The 22,921-nt window shown below is 38.1% G+C and overlaps 1 protein-coding gene across 1 annotated transcript in view; it reads right to left on the reverse strand.

Moving 5' to 3' along the window:
* Window positions 1-2,512: 2,512 nt before the first annotated feature.
* The window catches only part of MYH4 (myosin heavy chain 4), a 29,669-nt gene continuing 9,260 nt past the window's right edge, over window positions 2,513-22,921 (reverse strand). The window contains exons 14-39 of the mRNA XM_055142424.1: window positions 22,310-22,480; window positions 21,265-21,574; window positions 20,188-20,261; window positions 19,541-19,628; window positions 19,309-19,426; window positions 18,860-18,983; window positions 18,629-18,765; window positions 18,255-18,510; window positions 12,695-12,937; window positions 11,939-12,115; window positions 11,536-11,681; window positions 11,229-11,319; window positions 10,754-11,143; window positions 10,092-10,218; window positions 8,747-8,865; window positions 8,462-8,658; window positions 6,829-7,012; window positions 6,579-6,744; window positions 6,156-6,280; window positions 5,618-5,926; window positions 4,949-5,152; window positions 4,517-4,642; window positions 4,258-4,428; window positions 4,070-4,174; window positions 3,725-3,820; window positions 2,513-2,777 (exon numbers count right to left, since the gene is read on the reverse strand). Coding sequence (XP_054998399.1) covers window positions 2,625-2,777; window positions 3,725-3,820; window positions 4,070-4,174; window positions 4,258-4,428; window positions 4,517-4,642; window positions 4,949-5,152; window positions 5,618-5,926; window positions 6,156-6,280; window positions 6,579-6,744; window positions 6,829-7,012; window positions 8,462-8,658; window positions 8,747-8,865; window positions 10,092-10,218; window positions 10,754-11,143; window positions 11,229-11,319; window positions 11,536-11,681; window positions 11,939-12,115; window positions 12,695-12,937; window positions 18,255-18,510; window positions 18,629-18,765; window positions 18,860-18,983; window positions 19,309-19,426; window positions 19,541-19,628; window positions 20,188-20,261; window positions 21,265-21,574; window positions 22,310-22,480 — 4,407 coding nt within the window. The 3' untranslated portion in view covers window positions 2,513-2,624. The remainder of the gene's footprint in view (window positions 2,778-3,724; window positions 3,821-4,069; window positions 4,175-4,257; window positions 4,429-4,516; window positions 4,643-4,948; window positions 5,153-5,617; window positions 5,927-6,155; window positions 6,281-6,578; window positions 6,745-6,828; window positions 7,013-8,461; window positions 8,659-8,746; window positions 8,866-10,091; window positions 10,219-10,753; window positions 11,144-11,228; window positions 11,320-11,535; window positions 11,682-11,938; window positions 12,116-12,694; window positions 12,938-18,254; window positions 18,511-18,628; window positions 18,766-18,859; window positions 18,984-19,308; window positions 19,427-19,540; window positions 19,629-20,187; window positions 20,262-21,264; window positions 21,575-22,309; window positions 22,481-22,921) is intronic.

Raw genomic sequence — 22,921 nt, forward strand, 5'->3', positions numbered from 1 at the left:
AGTCAAAATGGATGGCTGCAAGAATCCGCTCTGGTGCCAAAATGGGTTAGGAGACCTCAGGATCACAGTCAATAGGCGCGGAGGCTCTGCTTCTCGTGCCGCGGCTCTCGGTTCATCCGGTTTCTTATATTCTGCATCAGTAGATTAGATTCTCCAAATCTCAATTTTTTCCAATGCCAATTAAAGAAAATACAAAATATTATAAACACTTCTAGATTTTCGTGTATCATTTTTCTGTAAGTAGTTTGGTCTATGAATCGCCTATGAAAATATAAGAAGGAATATTAACCAGAATAGCTGGGGTGGCTAAACCACCTCACTCCCTCTGCTGGATCTTTCATTCTTAAGGTGATGCTGATCAACTCGCCTACATTCTCCAGGGCCTTTTTATAACCAGAAGCAGATTCACTCTCCACCTACTGTGTCCCTGCAACCTCCATGTACAAAAACTTCTGCTATCTCTCAAACCCATATACATATCCCAAATCCTCTGCTTTTTCTTTCATCCTCCAGACCCACATCCATATTGGATGTTTCCATAACTATCCATAACTTTTTTCCATAACTATCACTAGTACTTATAATCCTGATCCACGTGGCTACATAAATGGCCCCAAGACAGCTCCATTCACTGCACTTCATACTTCACACACTTGCATCTCCTGAGGTGAACTTACAGTTCAGGGTTCTCTTTGATTGCTGCCAAGGATTTATGCTATTAATATCTTATCCTAACTGTCTACCTATGCCACAGAAAAAACTCATAAGCAGTGGTAGTGGTAAGAAATCAAAGAATCTTAAAGTTTAGACAGAGAAGAGTCAAGGTTAAGATAGTATTAAAACTGGCTCCCTAATCCAAACAAGGCCTCATATTTACAAAGTGGTAAAACAAAAAAGTTTTGGGAGAGGACAGTAGGGAAAGAAAAGTATCACACAGCCTAATCCCTCCGAGAAATCCAACAAGAACAAACTATAAAGATTCACCCTCAGAACAGAGCAGATACAAAGAGAAAGTCAAATAGTTTCACAAAGCTCAGTGAGTGAAGATAATAGCATGGAAGGCTCTACCAGTACCAACCAGCTTTAAAATCTCTTGGTTAGAGTTATCATGATGTGGATGTTTAGTGAACTAAAATAAAGGACCATACATGTAGTCAATAAAGCACAGGAAAGACAGTGTATTGTCAATGAAATTTAAAAATAAAAACAAACTTCACAGAAGGTCTGTGCAACAGCTTGACAGCAGCTGGAATGGTCATATTCCACTCTGTTGAATCCTTTTATAAGGCTAAAAGTGACAGGATGCCCATTTTTTAACGGATGGTCATTTTTTAATGTTTACGGGATTAATGTATCAAGAACTCACACCCTCAAATATATATGCACTTAAGGATGAATCTTCAAAATATTAAAAACAACTGCTAATAGACATGTAGTGGCAGACTTTAACACTCTTCTCTCACTCTTGTATAGATCATCTAGGCAACACTCAATAAGGAAACTAGCTCTTAAGGAAGAAGTGAAAGCCATGGGCCTAATGGGCTTATATAGTGCCTTTATCACCCCAAATCTGAGTGCACATTTTTATCCAATGCACATGAAATATTCCTTAGGATAGACCACTTCCTGGATTATGAAACATATCTCCATAAAATTAAGAAAGTGAAAACAGAAATGGGGAAAACCTTAAATACTTGTAAATATAAACAAAATAAAATTAACAGAAGAAATAAACCCTGAGATCCCAAGTATTCTGGGGGAAGAAAGACTATCTCGGTCTATAAATAAATAAATGTTTTTGTCTCGATATAAGAAATTACTTTAATAGAAAATGGAATTATAAACTATTTTTCTTTGGTTCTCTTTTCCTCCCTCTCTTCTTTCTCTCTCTCTCTTTCTTTATCCTATCCTTTCTTTCTCTTTCTTTCTTTCTCTCCTTTCTTTCTTTCTTTCTTTCTCTCTTTCTCTCTCTCTTTCTTCTTTCTTTCCTTCTTTCCTTTTTTCCATATTTCTTCTTCCTCTGAAATTTATATTAGGAGTAATATTTCAGAAATATGCTATAGCCATCACCACTCTTTATATCCACAGCCCCTCCCAAATAACTTAGTCCTGTTTATTTATTAATTTAATTTGGACTATCCCAAGAAGTGCTTAGAAGACCTGGAGGTCCCTCCTGGTGATTTTCAGGTAAGCAAGCCAACAGTTTATGCAAGGATCTGAGGATTTACTGCTTCTCAGGCCTTGCATTGCCAGATTTACTAGTGTAGGCTATATGAAAGACTTGGCTTCTTTGTAAAATTGATAATGATTTTGAAGGTGTATTAACCACCTTTACATCTTTTCAGAGTATTTCAATATTATTGATCTTCTATTTAAGCTGGTTCACTGATACATATTATTCTTGTTAACATTTCTACACATAATTAAAGAAGCTTAAAATGTTAAAAATAAATCAAGCAACCATACAAAGCCTACAAATAAGAGACACACACAGGTGTATATATAATATTAAACTGCAAAATTCAGTGAAATTTTATTTCCTTGACATTACAGTGACATAAGATAGTGATCAAGATCTTCACATTTTGTGCATATCTTTGATCACTTTTCCTCATCTGGGTGAATTACTCTTCACTTATGATTTTTGTGTGAACCTCTCGACTCTTCACCCGCAATTTGTTGACCTGGGACTCAGCAATGTCAGCCCGTTCCTCAGCCTCTTCCAGCTCATGCTGGATCTTGCGGAACTTAGCAAGGTTGACATTGGATTGTTCCTCCTGCAAAAAGAAGTACATTTGAGAAAACAAAAGAAGTTGACATTTTTCTGATCCTTACTACCTTTGCTAGAAATGGATATAGGATTTGCTTCATGAATAAGAAAATAAAAGAATCTGTTACTTGGCAACATACTTATTTGTGGGTGGGTCACCTCACATTCTTGCCTCTATGAATGAATGAACTTTCAGCCACCACTCAGTCTCTCATTTGACACCCTGGAAAACTTAAGATGTTATCATGACAACATGGAGTTCAAAGTAGTCAAACTCATTTGTACTTTGACTTAGGAGACAATTTGAATCTACCTGTTTCTATGAAGCAGATATTTAAAAATAGGCATAGTAGTAGTACTGGTTCCTGAGAAATTTAAGAATTTCTTAAATTTAAGAAATTTAATTTCTTTAATTTAAGAAATTTAAGAATTTAAGTTAATTTTAGAATTAACTCCAAATTAAAAATATGAAAAAGGTAACTGAAGCAAAATGATAAAAGGTAGACATACAGAGATGGATTTATCCTGAAGTTAAATAGTACTTAGTTTCAGAGCTGTCTTCTGCATAGGTCAATATGAGTTGTAGTAATTAGTACAAGTTGAAGGGTATTCTACAGAGAGGGCTATATGAGTAACCAAGAAATATAAATGTGCTAGTATGTCTGGAAAATATCTTAAAGAGGCATTTGAAGAAATGAATATGAATCCCTAAGACTCCATAGTTAGTTGTAATTTTTTCACATACTAAATAAATATTTATTTTCACACAGAATTTTTATGAACACTCTTATACCCAAGATGGGACCCCCAAAACAAATGTACCACTGACCTACAGTCTTGTCTCTATCATCCCAATTTTGTGTTTTTTGTTATACATTTTTAAAATAAAATTTAGGTTTTCACAAAGCCTATCTTTGCTCCCAAACACGTTTCTTCCACTGAGAAGATACTCACCGCCTCTTCAGCTTGTCTTTTGTAAGCTTTAACTTTGGCTTGTAATTTGTCCACTAAGTCCTGCAACCTGAGAACATTCTTGCGGTCCTCTTCAGTCTTAAATAAATTTAAAAGAGAGAAAATTGTTAGTGTCTTTTTTTTGTACTTAAATTTTTTTTCAGCCCACACCTGACCTGAGGGGGCGTCATTTCCCTGCAGATTGGGGAGCCAGGTGGTGTCAAGATAAAGCCTGTAACTCCTAAATGATCTCTTGACTCCGGTAGCATTGGTTTTTTTTTTTAAAGCAACTCATTTAAAATGTTAATGGAAGCAGCAGGACACAGGAAACAGGGAAACACTTTTCACCTGGTAAGTGAGCTCTTTCACTCTTCTCTCATGCTTGCGAAGCCCCTTGACAGCCTCCACATTTCGCTTCTGTTCATTATCAACCTCATTTTCCAGCTCCCGTACCTGGAAGAGAACAAGAGGGTTAAGCCTTTGGCCATAACTGACGGTGTGACCCCTGAGAATGGAATGAAGAGTTGGAGACCCACCCTGGCCTCCAGTTTCTGGATCTGCTTCTTCCCGCCCTTCAGGGCCAGCTGCTCAGCCTCATCCAGACGGTGCTGCAGGTCCTTCACTGTCTGCTCCAGGTTCTTCTTCATCCGCTCCAGGTGGGCGCTGGTGTCCTGCTCCTTCTTCAGCTCCTCGGCCATCATGGCTGCCTGTTCAGCAACAATGAAGTCAGATGAGAGACAAGAGATAGCATATCAAGACCCGAGTTTGAATGAGCCTGTGTTTCCCTCTGCTCACATCAGTGATGGCCTTCTTGGCTTTCTCCTCTGCGTTGCGGGCTTCCTGGACAATGTCCTCCATTTCTCCCTGGATTTGGGAAATGTCTGTCTCCAGCTTCTTCTTGGTATTGATCAAACTAGTGTTCTGTTTCAAATTAACAAAAAAGAAGAAAAATACATTTTGATTACAATTGTATAGTTTGCATATGTACTCAGGTATAAATTACTGGTGTAAGATATTCAGATTAAAAACTAAATTATTCCAGGTTTATGCTGTCTTTCTTCACATTGAAAAATTCTACTAAATTTTTAAGGCATAATTAAAATTTTGATTATTTTACAGATCATGAGATATCACTATTTATGAAAAATAAATTCTTTTTAATTGTTTCATCACATTTGTTGACTGTACATTTTCTTTCATCTGCTCAGGAATGACACTAAGCCTCACCTGGGTATGTAAGAGTTGTACACGCTCACTAGCATCTAGGAGCTCTTGTTCTGCCACCTTCCTGCTCCTCTCTGTCTGTTCCAGGGATGCCCTTAGCTCTTCAATCTCAGCCTGCATTAGGTTAGCTCTGCGCTCCACCATTGCCAGTTGTTCTTTAAGGTCATCTTGGCCTCTGATGGCATCATCCAAATGTAGCTGAGTGTCCTTCACAGAAAAAGAAAATGGCTTATACTCATGCTCCAATTAAAAATACACTTTAGCATCATATACACAGAGTATTAGATTAGATAGGAAAAATGTGCAAATTCCTCTAATGACAAGTTATTTGTAACCTAGGATAACAGTAATACAAAATTTCAGGTAAGGAATATGCTTATACGAATAGTGTTCTTTTGTATGTATATGGATTCCACTTAGATGAAATTATTTATTTGGTAGCTTGTAGTCGAACTCATCACTTTTTGACTCCCTTTCTCTCACTGCTTTGTTTTTGCAAATGAGGAAACAAACCTTGCCTTTGGTTTTCCACAACCAAAATCATTTTCAGATATCTGCATAAAATTTTCAACTTATTATATTATTTATATGACCTCTCCAAACATGAATATTTGAAGTACACAATAACACCCAGGTTATGCGATACTATATAGTTTTTATCCACAAAGTTACCTTCAGTATTCCTTGTGTGTTTCTCAGATTCCTTATTGCCTCAGCAGCCTGGCGATTGGCATGGTTCAGCTGAATTTCCATTTCATTAAGGTCTCCTTCCATCTTTTTCTTGATCCTAAGGGCATCATTCCTGCTCCTAATTTCAGCATCTAGGGTGCTTTGCATTGATTCCACAACTCTGAGATGGTTTCTCTTTAGCTGATCTATTTCTTCATCCTTTTCGGCAATTTTCCGGTCAATCTCAGATTTCACCTGATTTAACTCAAGTTGGATGCGAAGAATCTTGCCTTCTTCATGTTCAAGAGATCCCTTTTGAAAAAGCAACATCAAGTTAACCAAAGAATTTTACTTTTATTTCATATTATTATGATGTCCAGAGTATCAAACAAAATACTTATAAACTTTCATGTATCTTCATTTAGTCTATTAATTCTATTTGAGAATAAACTCTTCCCTAGTTTTCCAACATGATAGTTCCCAGTGGCTATTAATTTTTCAATTTACTTATAATGCATAAATAAGCAGAACAAATATGTACCTCTGCTTCCTCTAGGGCAGCCTGCAGTTCACTCTTCTCTTGATCTATTTGTTTCTTTATTTTTTCCAATTCATGAATATGCTTTCCTCCTTCAGCAATTTGTTCAGTAAGGTCAGAAATCTCCTCTGTAGTTTTAATAATAAAATACTGGAATCAGTTGAGAAAATAACTACTTTAAAGGATACCTTTATCTTTATTTATTATTATTATTTTTTTTTTGCTTTTTGGCTCACACCTGGCGATGCACAGGGGTTACTCCTGGCTCTGCACTCAGGAATTATCCCTGCTGGTGCTCAGGGGACCATATGGGATGCTGGGAATCGAACCTGGGTCGGCTGCATGCAAGGCAAATGCCCTACTCGCTGTACTATTGCTTCAGTCCCACCTTTATAAGTTTTGAAATAGAATTTTACAAAGACTCACGCTGTAAGTTCTTATTCTCTCTCTTTAGGGTTTCAAGGTGGTCCAGAGATTCCTCATAGGCATTCTTGACCTTAAACAGTTCAGTGCTGAGAGAACGAGATTCCTTCTGAGAAGCTTCAAGTTCAGCCTGAGTTTCTTCATATTTCTGTTTCCATTCTGCTAGAACCTGTAATTACATTGATAGTAAGCCTCTGTAACTAAGAATAATGTCACTCACTCCCTGCCTAGGAAGTGGGTAACCATGGTCTACCTTATCAAAGTTCCTTTGTTTTTTGTCTAGGGCTGCACAAGCTGCGTTTGTTCTTTCCACATCAATCATGAGGTCCTCCACTTCATTCTGAAGTCTTTGTTTGGTCTTCTCAAGAGAGGCACATTTGGAGTTCACAGCTTCTACGTGCTCTTCAGCATCCTGAAGACGCTGGGCCAGCTTCTTTCTGAACAGTGAGTGAGCAAGTGCAGAGTCAGCATTATCACCATAAATGTTATGACTCTTCCAACTAGGAAAACATTTATCCCAAAACTTTGACCCTATATTATTAAGATTTTCTAAAATATTCTCTCAGTTAACACTTTATATACCCAAAATTCTATTTTTTCTAGTGAATTATTATCTTTATTTCAAGGGTTAATCAAACATATTTATGTAACCTGTGTGTGCAAGTATGTGTCCATGCTGTGATGAAGGTGATGTATATATAGATGTTACTGTGTGTGACGGGGACATAGAAATTGAAAAAAAGAGGGATAATAGCAGAAGGAAGAGAAAGGAAAAGGGAGAGAGAATGTATGAATATGAATTTGAAAAAGAAGAAACATGAACAAGAGGCATATTAGCAATGAATGTCAGTTGAATAAGATCCTTAAATATTTTCTATATAAGGTCATCTTTACAAAGTAGGAAATTGTGTCCCAGTATGACATGCTCAAGAATCAGCAATTCTCTTGTTGATAAATCTTAATAGTGTAATATATATATTTGACTGCTGAAATTCCCTGAAGTTGCTCACCAACCAAATTCACAACATCCCCTAGCTCACACTCTTATCTCAAATGCTCCTCCTACAAATAATTTGCCAAAAATCTTATTCTGTTTTATTCTAACAACTAGTAAAAAGAAAACAAATTTAAGAAAGTTTCATTCTCTGGAAATACCATGGTTATTTTCTCATGAGTTTTATTCCATAGTATTAGTAATTAGTAAATAAATGTATTGATACTGACAGTTAAATGGTGATAAAAGAGTGATGGTTCTATTGTGAACTTTCAATACTCTAAATATACATAAACTTAATTTTGTTAATTATTGTATGCATAAAATAATTATTATATGCACCGTATATTGTTATTTTTCTTTTCTTTTTGTTTTTTTGGCTACATCCAGATGTAGTCAGGGCTTACTTCTGCCTCTGTACTAAGAAATCACTACTGACAGGGTTTAGGGAACCATACTGGGTGCCAGGGATTGAAATAGGGCCAGCAGCATGCAATGCAGGTGCCCTACCTGCTGTACTATCTCTCTGCCCTCATCTATTTTTTCTTATCTTAAAGTAATTCTACTTAATTAATAAATTGTATGCTAACAATTATTAATTTATCTTGGTTTAAGGAAACTAAGATACTTTCGTAATAGAGCAGAATGGAGAGAGGTCTCTGGTCCTGAGCTGTTCTCTAATGGTTATACAGTGGGTTTTGGAAAGAAGAAAATCTTTACTATGTTTGCACATAGAGTAGTCTCTATTTTAAAGTTATTTATTTTTGGCAATGCTGGGGATTACACCCAGGTATTCACACATGTAAGGTATGCACTTACAATCATACTACATTCCTAGCCATATTCCTTCATTTTCAATATTCCTTTATGGCCCCTCACAAAAAGTCCATACTTGGCTTCCTCGAGCTCCTCTGTGCGCTGGATGGCATCCGTCTCATACTTGGTCCTCCACTGGGCGACCTCACTGTTGGCCTTGGACATTGCCCTCTGCAGCTCAGCCTTGGCCTCCTGCTCCTCCTCGTACTGTTCCCGCAGCAGGTCGCAGTCGTGACGAGCTGATTGCAGAGCATGGGCCAGGGCATTCTTGGCCTGGACGAACCGAAAAGTGATATTCTCTATGTAAAAATGTCATGCTACAAAGTTTAATGGTTGAAAGTATGAACTGGAGAATCCTTACCTTGGTCTCTTCTTCTAGCTGCCTCTTTAATTCCTCAATCTGTTGTGTAAATGCTTGTTTACCTCGGGATAACTGTGAAACCAGAGCATCTTTCTCATCTATCTGTCGTGAATATTCACCTGTGAAAGACAAATTATGAGTGTTTCTACTCTAGGCAAAGAATAATTGAAAGAATAAAATAACATTAGATAATTAAAATGTTATTAAAACTAAAACAACCTTAGAATATTATATTTTATGTGATAGAGTAACTTGAGAGTTTTTTTTAACTTTTATTTTCTTATTGAATCACCATGTGAAAAATTACAATGCTTTCAGGCTTAAGTCTCAGTTATACAATGCTGAAACAACCATCCCTTCACCAGTGCCCATATCCCACCACCAAAAAAAAAAAAAAAAAAAAACCAGTACACCTCCCATCCCACCCATCCCCCGCCTTGCAACTGATAAATTTCACTTCAGTTTCTATTTACTTTGGTTACATCCAATATTTCTAACTTGAGAGTTTTAATGCTGATGGGAAACCTGTATTCTGTCTTTTTAACCCCTATTATAAAAACTATAAAAAGATATAAATGAAAAAGTATACAAAGTTTCTTCAATATTTTAGCATTTGAGTTTTTCCCTAGATATTCTGAATACAAATACTTATCAGGAAGTATATTTTTCCATTTGTATCTTATTATTATTTATTTTACTATCCTAAACTAAAAAAGAAATAAATAACAAGTAAATGATTAGTAGGTTTATTTATTAAAGTTTTTAATTGAGATTCTGTGGTTTATAATAGTATTTATATTATTTTCTCATGCACATAATTTCAATACCTCATTTTTCACCAGTAACCCCATCTCTCCCAAGGACTCCAACACCCCTTCCTCTTAAACCCCACCTTCAGTACAGATGTTTGAATCAGCAATTCATGCATGCATGCATCGCCATGACTTTGCTGTGTGTCTATTTGACTGACTTCAGTCAGTATGATACTCATAAGTTTTATTCATGTTACTACAAATTTCATGATCTTCCACTTTCTTAGAGTGTTGGGTACTGTTGAGTGTGGCACCTGAATCCTTTCTATTTTTTAAGAAGAAAATGAAATGCTTTAAGTTTTGTTGAGCACCACAATGTACCATTTACACATTGCTAATCCTTAAGAGCAGTCTAATTGAAAGTAGGCTACACTTTGTACATTGTTTAAATATATAAACGATGTTCCCACATAAAATTGGCAATGATATATTTCTCAGAACACATTCTCCTTGAAAGGGACACATGAGTAAACAGGGTGTGGTGTCGTTTTTCATTCTAACTCTCCAAAAATGGTTAAGTGCATTTTCCTGACCTGATTCTGTATGTAGACGTGCCTTCTGGGTTGATAACTCATTTATTAAACGCTGTTGCTCCTCTTCCTTTGTTTTCACTTCACTAAGTTGGTCTTCTAATGTACGACACATTTTTTCTAAGTTACCCTGTGGTGGAAAGTAAAAATAGGAAAAGATGATACATTAATATATGTAAGACTGGGATTTGTACATATAAACTATTGAAAGAAAGGTCTGGCTTTTATTATTTTCTCTCTACTTCAAGGCTATGTACAATGTCAAGATATATGTATAAGTGAGGGTTATAATTTTGTCCAAAAGAAAGAATAAAATATTGTAAAAATTATATTGCTGTATTTGGGGCAAAAATTACAATTATTTTAATCCTGTATCATATAGAATATGGTTTTTAGATATTTTTATGTAATTGCATTCTTTTATCATCATAATAAAAGGTTTGAAATCATATGTACAATTATATATGAAAACTTAAGTGACTCAATTAAAAGTAATGATTCCTCTTTGGAATAATTTTAATAAATTATTTGGTATGCATCAATCATACCTAATGCATTTGAGATAACATCAGAAGTTTGTATAGACTATACAATTAGATATATATTTAATCAATTAAATTTTGGTTGCTGCATAAAAGAAAAAACGGGGGCATATTAGTAAAAACCTTGGCTTTGGAGACGGTCTCCATGTTGCTGGCAAGATCGTCGATTTCCATCTTCAGCTCGCTCTTCTCCTTCTCCAGCTTCTGCTTGACCCTCTGCAGGTTGTCGATCTGCTCCCCGAGCTCGGCCACGCTGTCCGCGTGCTTCTTCCGAAGAGCTGCAGCAGTGGCTTCGTGCTGTAGGGTGGCCTCCTCCAGGTCCCTGCGCATTTTCTGGAACTCGGCCTCCCGCTTCTTGTTCATCTCAATCTGCGCTGAAGTGGCCCCTCCGGCCTCTTCCAGTCGCTCACTGATCTCCTCCAGCTCGCGGGAGAGGTCAGAGCGCTGCTTCTCTGCTTTGGCCCTGGAAGCCCTCTCTGCCTCGATTTCCTCCTCCAGCTCCTCAATGCGGGCCTAAGAGCGACACACCAATGATAATGTGAATCCGTGGCCTTTTTGGTTCTTGTAATGCTCAGAGTAGATGATGAATATGGCATACCTGTAACTCCTTGATCTTCTTCTGCAGCTGCATCCCAAGGGCCTGCTCGTCTTCAATCTTGCTTTGCAGATTGCTCATTTCAAACTCTTTCCTGACAGAAGTGCAATGATTAGATGCCAATGAGTTTTCTTCTGAGTCTTCTTTTCTATATATAACTCCTTATACTGTGCTTACATTATGAATTACATGCTTTATGTGTCAATAATGTATTGTTTTCATTGCTTGCTCTCTAAAGATCTTTAAAATATATTTTTCATCTGAATTGACATACAATTAGAAGATTACCACTGAATTATATTATACTCACTTTTTAAGTTTCTCATCCAGTTGCTGCTTGTCATTTTCTATATCCATTGTGGATTCTTGAGCCAATTTTAGGTCTCCTTCCAGTTTTCTCTTTGCTCTTTCTAAGTCCATGCGAAGTTTCTTTTCTTGCTCCAGAGACCCTTCAAGCTGATTTTATAACAAAATAGTTTATTTGGTTCTTTTATTTTTGGCCTTTCTTGTGTTACTAATGTTTGAAGACCATAGGGGAATGTTTAATGCATGCTCTGCAATCTGCATTTGCCAGGTAAATTTTAAGCATACCACACAATATGAGAACAGTATTATTTCTAAAGCAGAAGTTAGAGAATTAGGATCCTATTGATAATTCTATACCACTATTTTTTATTTCTTCTTAAGGAAAATGCTGTATTTCTCATACTCACATCATCCACTTGCTGCTCCAGCTTGGTTTTAGCTTTGGTCAAGGTGTTGACCTTGTCCTCCTCTGCCTGCAGGTCATCCAGCGTCTGCTGGTGTGCCTCCTGGAGGGCCTTCTTCTCCTTGGTCAGCTTTGCGATGTTTTCATCTAGACCTGCCATCTCTTCTGTGAGGTTCTTCACCTTTAGATTTTAGCATAATTATTGGAATATTAATGATATGTTTTTGTTAATGAAAAACATTAAATACTTTTGATCAAAATCAACCTGAGATAGAGTGGAAACTAGAAAATAGCCATTATCTTCAAAACTGAAACATACCTATACATACCTATAGGAGATAAATGTCATTGTATGTAGAAATGGTGAAAATTACTGTGCTGATGTAACTATGACTCCATTTTTCTTTTAACTTTATTAATTTTAAGATTAAGATTTCAAGTTATTTTTGTATTCAATCAAAGTGAAAGTAAAGTGAAATTTATTAGTTACACAGGCGGGGGGGCTTAGGGTGGGGGGGCTAGGGGTGTGGGGGGGGTTGGGGTGTGAGGGGGCGGGGTGGAGCTATACTGGGATTCTTGGTGGTGGAATATGAGCACTGGTGAAGGTATGGGTATTCGAGCATTGTATAACTGAGATTTAAACCTGAAAACTTTGCAACTTTCCACATGGTTACTCAATAAAAAATTTAAAAAAAAGATTTCAAGTTATTTAGTAATAAGGTAGAATTTGTAAATAATTTAAAATAGAGAATTATTTTACCTTGTTTTCTGTGGCATGCTTCTCCTTTTCCACCTTGGCCAGTGTCAGCTCAAGGTCATCTATGTCTTTCTTCAGTTCTGAACATTCATCCTCCAGCTTCCTCTTCTTGGCCGTTAGTTCAGCGTTGATCTCTTCCTCATCCTCAGCTCTCTCAGTCAGCTCTTTGATTTTGGCCTCTAGTTGAATTTTGGTTTTGATCAGCTGGTCACATCTTTCCTCTGCATCTGCCAAGCCATCTGCTTCCTGATAGGGAGAAAGAAAAATACATATTTTTCACTAAGCCAGAGTTTCTCAAATTGGGTAATACTATCCCACCCACCCTGTGAGGGAGCTTCCTGAATGATGAGGGGGAAAGAAAATAACTTCTAGTGCATTAGGGGGTACTTTCAGTTTATTTCCAAGGGAAACTGAGTGGTTTTTTTTTTTTGTTTTTTTTTGGGGGGGTTGGGCTCACACCAGGTGATGCTCAGGGGTTACTATTGTCTCTGTTTTCAGGAATTATTCCTGGTGATGCTTGGGGAAACATGTGGGATGCCAGTGATCGAACCTGGTTCAGCTGTGGACAGTATTGCTACTGCCCAGCTGTTTTTTTTTTCAAGGCCAAGCAAATTTGGACCCTTGGGATCTCAAAATACATATTAATATATTAAAAGTAATAAATTTAAATTACTTAGCCAGTTTTGATCAACACATAAGCCCACTTCTAAACTTGAAAAAAAAGGGGGGGTTGTCTGTTAAGTATTGCTGAGTATATCCATTGTCCTGGATATACTCAGTCATCTGGGTCAGATAGTTCAATGCCTGTTACTCCGCACTTCTTAGGGCCTGTGGTGCGGGGAAGCTGTACTCCAGCAACGCGGGGGACAGGGCGATGTGATGCTGGGGATCACACATACAAAACAAAGTACCCCTGATTTCTCAGCCCCTGAACGTCTCAACTTGAAAAAATAAGGTGAATGACCAAACTATTAGTAATTTCTAAATATAATATTAGCAGTTGTTCTCCCTGAAATTATCTATGCAATGAAGGTTAAAACAGAAAACTAACTTTATGGACCAAACCAAACTCTCTGTTACTTTGGAAAAGGGGTGGGACACGAGGGTGAGGGTGGCATTGGGGGATACTGGGGACATTGATGGTGAAAAATGTACACTGGAGGAGGGATGGGTGTTTGATCATTGTATGACTGAAACTCAAACATAAAAATTTGTAACCATAGCTCATGGTGATTTAATAATAAATAAATAAATAAATAATTTCTTAAATAAATCCAGCCCTGGAGATGCTCAGGGCTGATTCCTGGCTCTGCACTCAGGAATCACTCCTGGCGGTGCTCAGGGGATCATATGGGATACTAGGAATCGAATTTGGGTCAGCCATGTGCAAGGCAAACACCCTACCCGCTGTTCTATCGCTCCAGCCCCAATAAAAATTTTTAAAAAGAAAAGGGTTTTTTTTTTCCTTAAACTCAGCTTACTCACATTTAGTAACGGAGGAGATTAACTTAGCTTTTATTTCTGTCCGGGTTAATTTTCTTTTTGAGGTCTAATTTGTGCATAAAATTACTCACTAAGGAGTGAACAATCTACTATAAAAATGAGGTTCACTAACACCCCAGGACAGTAGAAACAAGGGCCAGGAGAACTGGTCCACTTTTGGAAGCCTGCCTCAAGAGTTGGGGGAGAGGGCAGTTGGGATAGAGATGGGACCACTGTGACAATGATGGTTGGAGGGATCACTCTGGATGGAAGATATGTGTTGAAAGTAGGTAAAGTACCAAATATGATGGCCTCTCAGTATCTTTACTGTGAAACTTAATGCCCCAAAATAGAGAGGGCAGTTGGGATAGAGATGGGACCACTGTGACAATGATGGTTGGAGGGATCGCTCTGGATGGAAGATATGTGTTGAAAGTAGGTAAAGGACCAAATATGATGGCCTCTCAGTATCTTTACTGTGAAACTTAATGCCCCCAAATAGAGAGTAAGTAAGAAGAAAAGTACCTGCCATAGAAACAGGTGGGGAGCAGGGGTGGAGATGGGGTGACAAGTGGTGGGAGGGACATTGGGTACATTGGTGATGGGGATTGTACACTGTTGGAGTGATGGGTGTTGGAACATTGTATGACCAAAACCTGACCATGAAACCATGAAAGCTTTGCAACTGTGTATCTCACAGTGATTCAACAGAAATATATTTTTTTACATTTTTTAAAGAAACTAAAGTTTCTAAAGACACCACTAAGAAAGAAAATTACAGACCAATTTCCCTGATGAACACCGATGCGAAGATCCTCAACAAAATACTAGCAAATAGGATCCAACAACTCATCAAAAAGATCATACATCACGACCAAGTGGGATTCATCCCAGGGATGCAAGGATGGTTTAACATTCGGAAATCAATCAACATAATCCAGCATATCAACAAAAGTAAAGATAAAAACCATATGATCATATCAATAGATGCAGAGAAAGCATTTGACAAGATCCAACATCCTTTCATGATGAAAACCCTCGCCAAAATGGGGTTTGGAGGAACTTTCCTCAAGATAGTCGAAGCCATCTATCACAAGCCTACGGCAAGCATTATCCTCAACGGGGAAAAACTAAGGGCCTTTCCTCTGAGATCAGGCACAAGACAAGGATGCCCACTCTCACCACTCCTCTTCAATATAGTACTGGAAGTACTTGCGATAGCTATTAGACAAGAAAAAGAGATTAAGGGCATCCAGATAGGAAGGGAAGAAATCAAACTCTCACTATTTGCAGACGACATGATACTATATCTAGAGAAGCCTAAAACCTCTACTAAGAAACTCTTAGAAACAATAGACTTATACAGTAAAGTTGCAGGCTACAAAATCAATACCCAAAAATCCATGGCCTTCATATATGCAAACAATGAGGCAGAGGAAAGGGACATGAAAAAAGCAATCCCATTCACAATCGTGCCCCAGAAAATCAGGTACCTCGGAATCAGCTTAACCAAGGAAGTAAAAGACCTTTACAAAGAAAACTACATAACGCTACTCCATGAAATCAAAGAGGACATGAGGAAATGGAAACATATACCCTGCTCGTGGATAGGGAGAATCAATGTTGTCAAAATGGCAATACTCCCTAAAGCATTATACAGATTCAATGCGATCCCTATAAGTATACCCATGCCATTCTTCAAAGAAATGGATCAAGCAATCCTAAAATTCATATGGAATAACAAACATCCAAGGATAGCTAAAACAATTCTTGGGAAAAAGATGATGGGAGGCATCACCCTCCCCAACCTCAAACTTTACTACAAAGCAGTAACAACTAAAACAGCATGGTACTGGAACAAAGGCAGAGCCGTAGACCAATGGAACAGGGTGGAATATCCCTACACACAACCCCAAATGTATGACCATCTAATCTTTGATAAGGGAGCAAGAGATGTGAAGTGGAGTAAGGAAAGCCTCTTTAACAAATGGTGCTGGCACAACTGGACAACCACATGCAAAAAAATGGGTTTAGACCTTGACCTGACACCATGCACAAAAGTCAGATCAAAATGGATTAAAGACCTCAACATTAGACCACAAACCATAAGGTACATTGAAGACAAGGTCGGCGAAACCCTCCACGATATTGAAGATAAAGGTATCTTCAAAGGTGACACGGAACTAAGCAATCTAGTAAAAACAGAGATCAACAAATGGGACTACATTAAACTAAAAAGCTTCTGCACCGCAAGAGATACAGTGACCAGAATACAAAGACTATCCACAGAATGGGAAAGGATATTTACACAATACCCATCAGATAAGGGGTTGATATCAATGGTATATAAAGCACTGGTTGAACTCTACAAGAAGAAAACATCCAACCCCATCAAAAAATGGGGCGAAGAAATGAACAGAAACTTTACCAAGGAAGAAGTACGAATGGCCAAAAGGCACATGAAAAAGTGCTCTGCATCACTAATCATCAGAGAGATGCAGATCAAAACAACTTTGAGATACCACCTCACACCACAGAGACTAGCACACATCCAAAAGAACAAAAGCAACCGCTGTTGGAGAGGATGTGGGGAGAAAGGGACCCTTCTTCACTGCTGGTGGGAATGCCGACTGGTTCAGCCCTTCTGGAAAACAATTTGGACGACTCTCAAAAAATTAGATATTGAATTCCCATTTGACCCAGCAATACCACTGCTGGGAATATATCCCAGAGAGGCAAAAAAGTACAATCGAAACAACATCTGCACATGTATGTTCATCGCAGCACTGTTTACAATAGCCAGAATCTGGAAAAAACCCGAATGCCCCAGAACGGATGACTGGTTGAGGAAACTTTGGTACATCTATACAATGGAATACTATGCAGCTGTTAGAAAAAAGGAGGTCAAGAATTTTGTAGTCAAGTGGATGGGCATGAAAAGTTTCATGCTGAGTGAAATGAGTCAGAAAGAGAGAGACAGACATAGAAAGATTGCACTCATCAATGGTATATAGAATAACAGAGTGGGAGACTAACACCCAAGAACTGTAGAAATAAGTACCAGGAGGTTGACTCCATGGCTTTGAGGCTGGCCTCATGTTCCGGGGAAAGGTCAACTCAGAGAAGCGATCACCAACTACATTGTAGTCGAAGGCCATGTGGGGGAAGGGAGTTGCGGGCTGAATGAGGGCTAGAGACTGAGCACAGCGGCCACTCAACACCTTTATTGCAAACCACAACAGCTAATTAGAGAGAGAAAACAGAAGGGAATGCCCTGCCACAGTGGCAGGGTGGGGTGGGGGGGAGATGGGATTGGGGAGGGTGGGAGGGACGCCGGGTTTACGGGTGGTGGAGAATGGGCACTGGTGAAGGGATGGGTTCCCAAACTTTGTATGAGGGAAGTATAAGCACAAAAGTATATAAATCTGTAACTGTACCCTCACGGTGATTCTCTAATTAAAAATAAATAAATTAAAAAAAAAAGAAACTAAAGTTTCTTATGGATCTATTTTTGATTTACTAACTAGGTGACTAACTGTTCTACAAATGCATGTGTGAATGTCTGTAAAGGTAATGTGTGACTGTAGGTATATTGTTTCTTCTACAATATTACCCTCTTGAGAGGCAAATAAACGGATACGTTAGAAAGCCTTTCTTTTTAAATAGTGTCCACTGGGGTGGGGGCAGGTGGTGTCTTCCAAGCAATGCTCAGGAGCTCCAAGAAGTTCTCAGTCAATGGGCTGGTGGTTAATGTGAAAACCCAAGGATGCTGTGCTGCTCAGTCCCTGAAGTGATACCCCTTAGCGTATCACTAAGATGTATGTGGATGCATGCGGGGACTCTAGGCAGGACTGCACCTGGGGCCACGCAGTGCCAGGGATCAAACTAGTGTCAGCTGCATGTGAGATGTGTCTAAACCTCCTCTCTATGGACTTAGAACCATTTCCTTATTAACATTAAATTTAAAAATACATTGATAATGCATTATTAGATAATATATAAATCTGTGTGTATGTTTGTATGTATGTATATTATTAGATAATATATAAATCTGTGTGTATGTACTATGTATAAAGCTCACAGATTGAACTTGGAGCTGTAGGTCATTTTTCTCTTGCATCAGTGCCACCATTTTCTCTTCAAGTTCTTTCCTTTTTGCCTCTGATTTAGCCAATTCTTCTTTGGCCTTCTCAAAATCTTCCTTCATGTTGGCCATCTCCTTCTCTGTCTCTGCGCTCTTGAGGAGGGGCTTGATCTTGAAATATAGCTTCATCCAGGGCCAGTGCTTCACATTCATGAATGCACGAACATTGTACTGGATGCAGAAGATGGATTCTCTGTAGGAAGTCAAAAGGATTCAAATGAAGACCAAGTGTAAAGTGACTTGACAAAAATTACTGAATTGGATTGGAGTACGACAACATAGAGAAGAATAACTTGTACTTAGTCTCTCACCTTCTCTCCATCATTTTCTTAAACTCCACCCTCATCAGGTACCCTCTGCACATTGCTTGGGTGCGAGTGATTAGCTGAGCCAGTTTTTCATCTCGCATTTCCTCAAGAGTTCCCAGCAGGCCAGCTTTAAAGAAAACCTTGCCAGAGAAAAAGTTACATATGTTATCTCCATTTATGACAAAGTCAAAAGGTGATGAAATTATGCTAGATTGAAACTTAGGTTGGAGGTACCTTGGTATGACCAAATTTGTACTGAGTATGGTCAATATCGATAGACCCTAGAAGTTTCTCAGAAGCCTTCTTGCTGTCTATGAACTGACCCTCTGGAATAGCGCTTGCATTTAGGACCTTGTACCTACCGGGATAAAAAATATACATAAATGTAGTTTTCTTTCACTACAAAAAGAGGTGTACAATTGTTAGTAACTCTCACTGAAAAATAATATATTAATTTTTGGAGAAAAAATTCCATTACAAAGTCAAGCAGTGCTTTTTATGAAACTTGCCAAGATATGAAATATGTACGGTAATGCAAATTAAAGCTTTCATTTCTTTATATACAATCTTTGAAATAATAACCTTTTATTCTTCAAAGTTAAGTTTACACATACTGAGCGATGATGATATTGATATGAACTACAAATACTGAAAGGTTTGATATTGAAAGTAAATTTACAAACCTCTGTTTGAAGTCTGCATAGAGGATTCTGCTTGGGAAACCCTTTCTGCAGATGCGAATCCCTTCCAGTACACCGTTACACCTCAGCTGGTGCAGGACAAGTTCATGCTCCATGGCCCCTATTAAAAACATGTTTTCTATATAATTGTTCTATGGGACATCACCCAAGGCATGCATGTTACCACTGAGCCATATTCCAGGCCCTGAAGTCTTAGATGTCAGACATGTCTTACCAGGAGTTTTAGTTTCATTGGGAATGAGACAGCGTACAAAGTGAGGGTGAGTGCTCCTTAAATTGGTCATCAGCTTATTTAAATTTTCCTAAAACACAATATGGAAAAAATTTATAAAGTTTATAATTGCATCTACATGCAAGACTCTGTCAATGATCTAAATGGGTAATGTGCTTTCATTTGATATTTTAGTGAATTTATTAATGAAGAACAAATTATGGTCGTCAAGATAAATTATATGTGCAAAGACAGAAAAGTAGGGATTAAATGAAATAGGTAAATTGTTAATATTTTTCTAAGCACTGCTATTCAAAGAAAATTTGTACTACAACTTTGATCATAAGAAATAAATATAATGCATATAGCATTTTCTTTTAAGACAGAGCATGGTTTCATATGAAACTTGCTCAATATCAAATTTTTAAAGTTTGGTACTTAAAAAGGTCATTTGGATTTAAGGCTTGATTTAAAGAACCCACATTGTGAATTATTTTTTTGTTGTTTTCCTAAAGCATTTTTCAGACCCTGTCTAAAACAAACAGACACATCACTACTTTTTTCAGTTTCATTTACAGATTTCTTTCAAAAATTTAAGATTATGTTAATTTTTATGAAAGTGATATTTAGAATTCAATAGCATGCTATACCCTGAAAAGAGCTGACACCGTCTGGAAAGAAGAACCCTTCTTCTTGGCACCTTTCTTTCCACCACCACCGCTTTCTGGAAATAAAATAAAAAATTATTTGTAACAGCCCCATAATTTCATACTCATTAGGATTGCCAAGATTTCCTTTGGTATTTAAATTTGTAGTTTTCCACTTATATCAGTCCTATTATTCTTTCCAGTTCTTCATTTCAACTGCAGTTTGAAAACATAAAATCACTGACTTATAGGCATCCAGGAAGAAAACAAAAATTGTGCACGAAAATGCAGCAGTGCAGAAATATTAAGAGTTCTACACTCTGGCAAAATCTATTCCTTGTGACATAGTTCACACATTCCCCAGTGAAGAGTCACATGTTTGGTTCCTGATGGGGAGTCCGGTAATTTGCCAGAACGTTTTATTTCCTATTTATTTGTGTTTCTATATTGTTTCATTTTTCTGATCTGAGGGTACTTAGAGAAAATTTTCAATTTTTCAAGCAAAGGGTATTCTTTTCTCCAGTCCAGCTGGATCTTTGAAAGATCCAATACTATTACGGTTTTGAAGATGATACTTTGAGTGATCAATACTACTATGATGTTCTATGATCCTGAATAAATCCTTTAACCTCCCTGAGTCTTTTTCCTCCTTGATGAAATGATGCTGTGGAATAAATGATCCAAAGTGCTAATATTGACTTTGAAAATCTGTGATTGTAAAACTACACCAGGCATAGTAGACCTAATTCTTTTCATTAGCTCCACATTGGCTCGAATTTTCAATTTAAGCTTTTAAAAATAACTGATAATATATTTCTATTTTGTCACATTTCTCATTGTTCATTGATTTGCTCGAGCAGGCACCTCCATTGTGAGACTTGTTGTTACTGTTTTTGGCATATCGAATACGCCACGGGTAGCTTGCCAGGCTCTGCTGTGCAGGCGGAATACTCTTGGTAGCTTGCCAGACTCTCTGAGAAAGATGGGGAATTGAACCAGGGTCAGCTGCGTGCAAGGCAAAAGCCCTACCCACTGCACTATTGTTCCATCCCTTAATATATAAATAATATTCAAAATTACCTGCTTCAGCAGCTTGTCCCCCAGAGAAGAGGAAAGCCAGAGTCTTTAGTCCCGACTTCTGGTACAGCCCGACCACAGTCTCATTCAGGGGGTCCTTGTTCTTGTCCAGCCAGCCGGCAATGTTGTAGTCCACTGTGCCAGCGTAGTGCACCAGCGAGAAGTGGGCCTCGGCCTTGCCTTTGGCAGGCTTGGGCTTCTGGAAGTTGTTGGACTTTCCCAGGTGCTGCTCATACAGCTTGTTCTTGAAGGAGGTGTCTGTGGCCTTGGGGAACATGCACTCCTCTTCCAGGATGGAGAAGATGCCCATAGGCTGAAAGCAGGGAAAGTGACCGATGCTATTTAAAATTTTCCTGCTTGTCAAATAATATATAATATTATTATTCTATCTGAGTAAATTAATCTAATATCAATAGTTAATGAAAATTATTTCTTCAGTCATTATATTAACACATATTTATTGAGAACCTATCTAGATCTAGGTGTTATGATTCCGAGATATGATGGAGGGTAAAGTTACTAAAGTGTAGGCTCTTGTGGAATTAATCGAGGTGTGCTCTTGTGGAGGACTGGAGCGACAGCACAGCGGGTAGAGCATTTGCCTTGCACACGGTCGACCCAGCTTCTATTCCTTCATCCCTCTCAGAGAGCCTGGCAAGCTACCGAGAGTATCCCGCCTGCACGCAGAGCCTGGCAAACTCCCCGTGGCATATTCGATATACCAAAAACAGTAACAACAAGTCTCACAATGGATGACCGCTCAATGACTGCTCGAGCAAATGGATGAACAACCGGACGACAGTGCTACAGTGCTATTAATGCTCTTGTGAAATTAATGGAGGTGTGCTCTTGTGGCATTAATGAAGGTGTGTACTTGTGGAATTAATGAAGGTGTGGTGCACTTGTGGAATTTGTGTCTCTGTGTGGAGGTGTGTGTATGTACTGCCTAGCTGCATGATCTGTGATCAAAAAAGAAAAAAGAGAAAGAAAGAAACACAGAACTGAAGGGAGGGTCAGTGAAGGGGTGGGGGAGGGAGGGAAAACCAACCTTCTCGATGAGCTCGATGCAGGCGGCCAGGTCCATGCCGAAGTCGATGAACTCCCACTCGATGCCTTCCTTCTTGTACTCCTCCTGCTCCAGCACGAACATGTGGTGGTTGAAAAACTGTTGCAGCTTCTCATTGGTGAAGTTGATGCACAGCTGCTCCAGGCTGTTGAACTGAAGAGATAAATATAGAAACTAATCATTATTTAACTACTTGCATCTATCAGAAGAAATTGATATGTTCTCCTGAATTTAAAGTGTTTTGGTTTATGTGGCTACATATATTTAGATTATTTTGTTAATATGTGACATAATTCTAAACAAAAAATTGACTCCTCAAAATCTTAGCTTTCAAGACTTGGATATTATGCAAAATTCTATTTAATAAAAAAAATTCAACTGTTTCCTTTAGAGAAACTTAAGAAAGTGTAACTATACTCAACTCAGGATAAATTCTGAATATTTTAACTTTTCATTCACATTCTTTGAGAGTTCTAGATTTGAATGAACACTTTTTTCTGTTAATACCTACTTAATTGTTTATTTTTCATCTTTTCAAAGACCGTTCTTTAATCACTTCCCCTCTTTATAAAAACAAGTTTTAAAGCTCTAAGA

The sequence above is a fragment of the Sorex araneus genome, chromosome 6 (genome assembly GCF_027595985.1).
Source record: "Sorex araneus isolate mSorAra2 chromosome 6, mSorAra2.pri, whole genome shotgun sequence".
NCBI classification, from domain to species: Eukaryota; Metazoa; Chordata; class Mammalia; order Eulipotyphla; family Soricidae; genus Sorex; species Sorex araneus.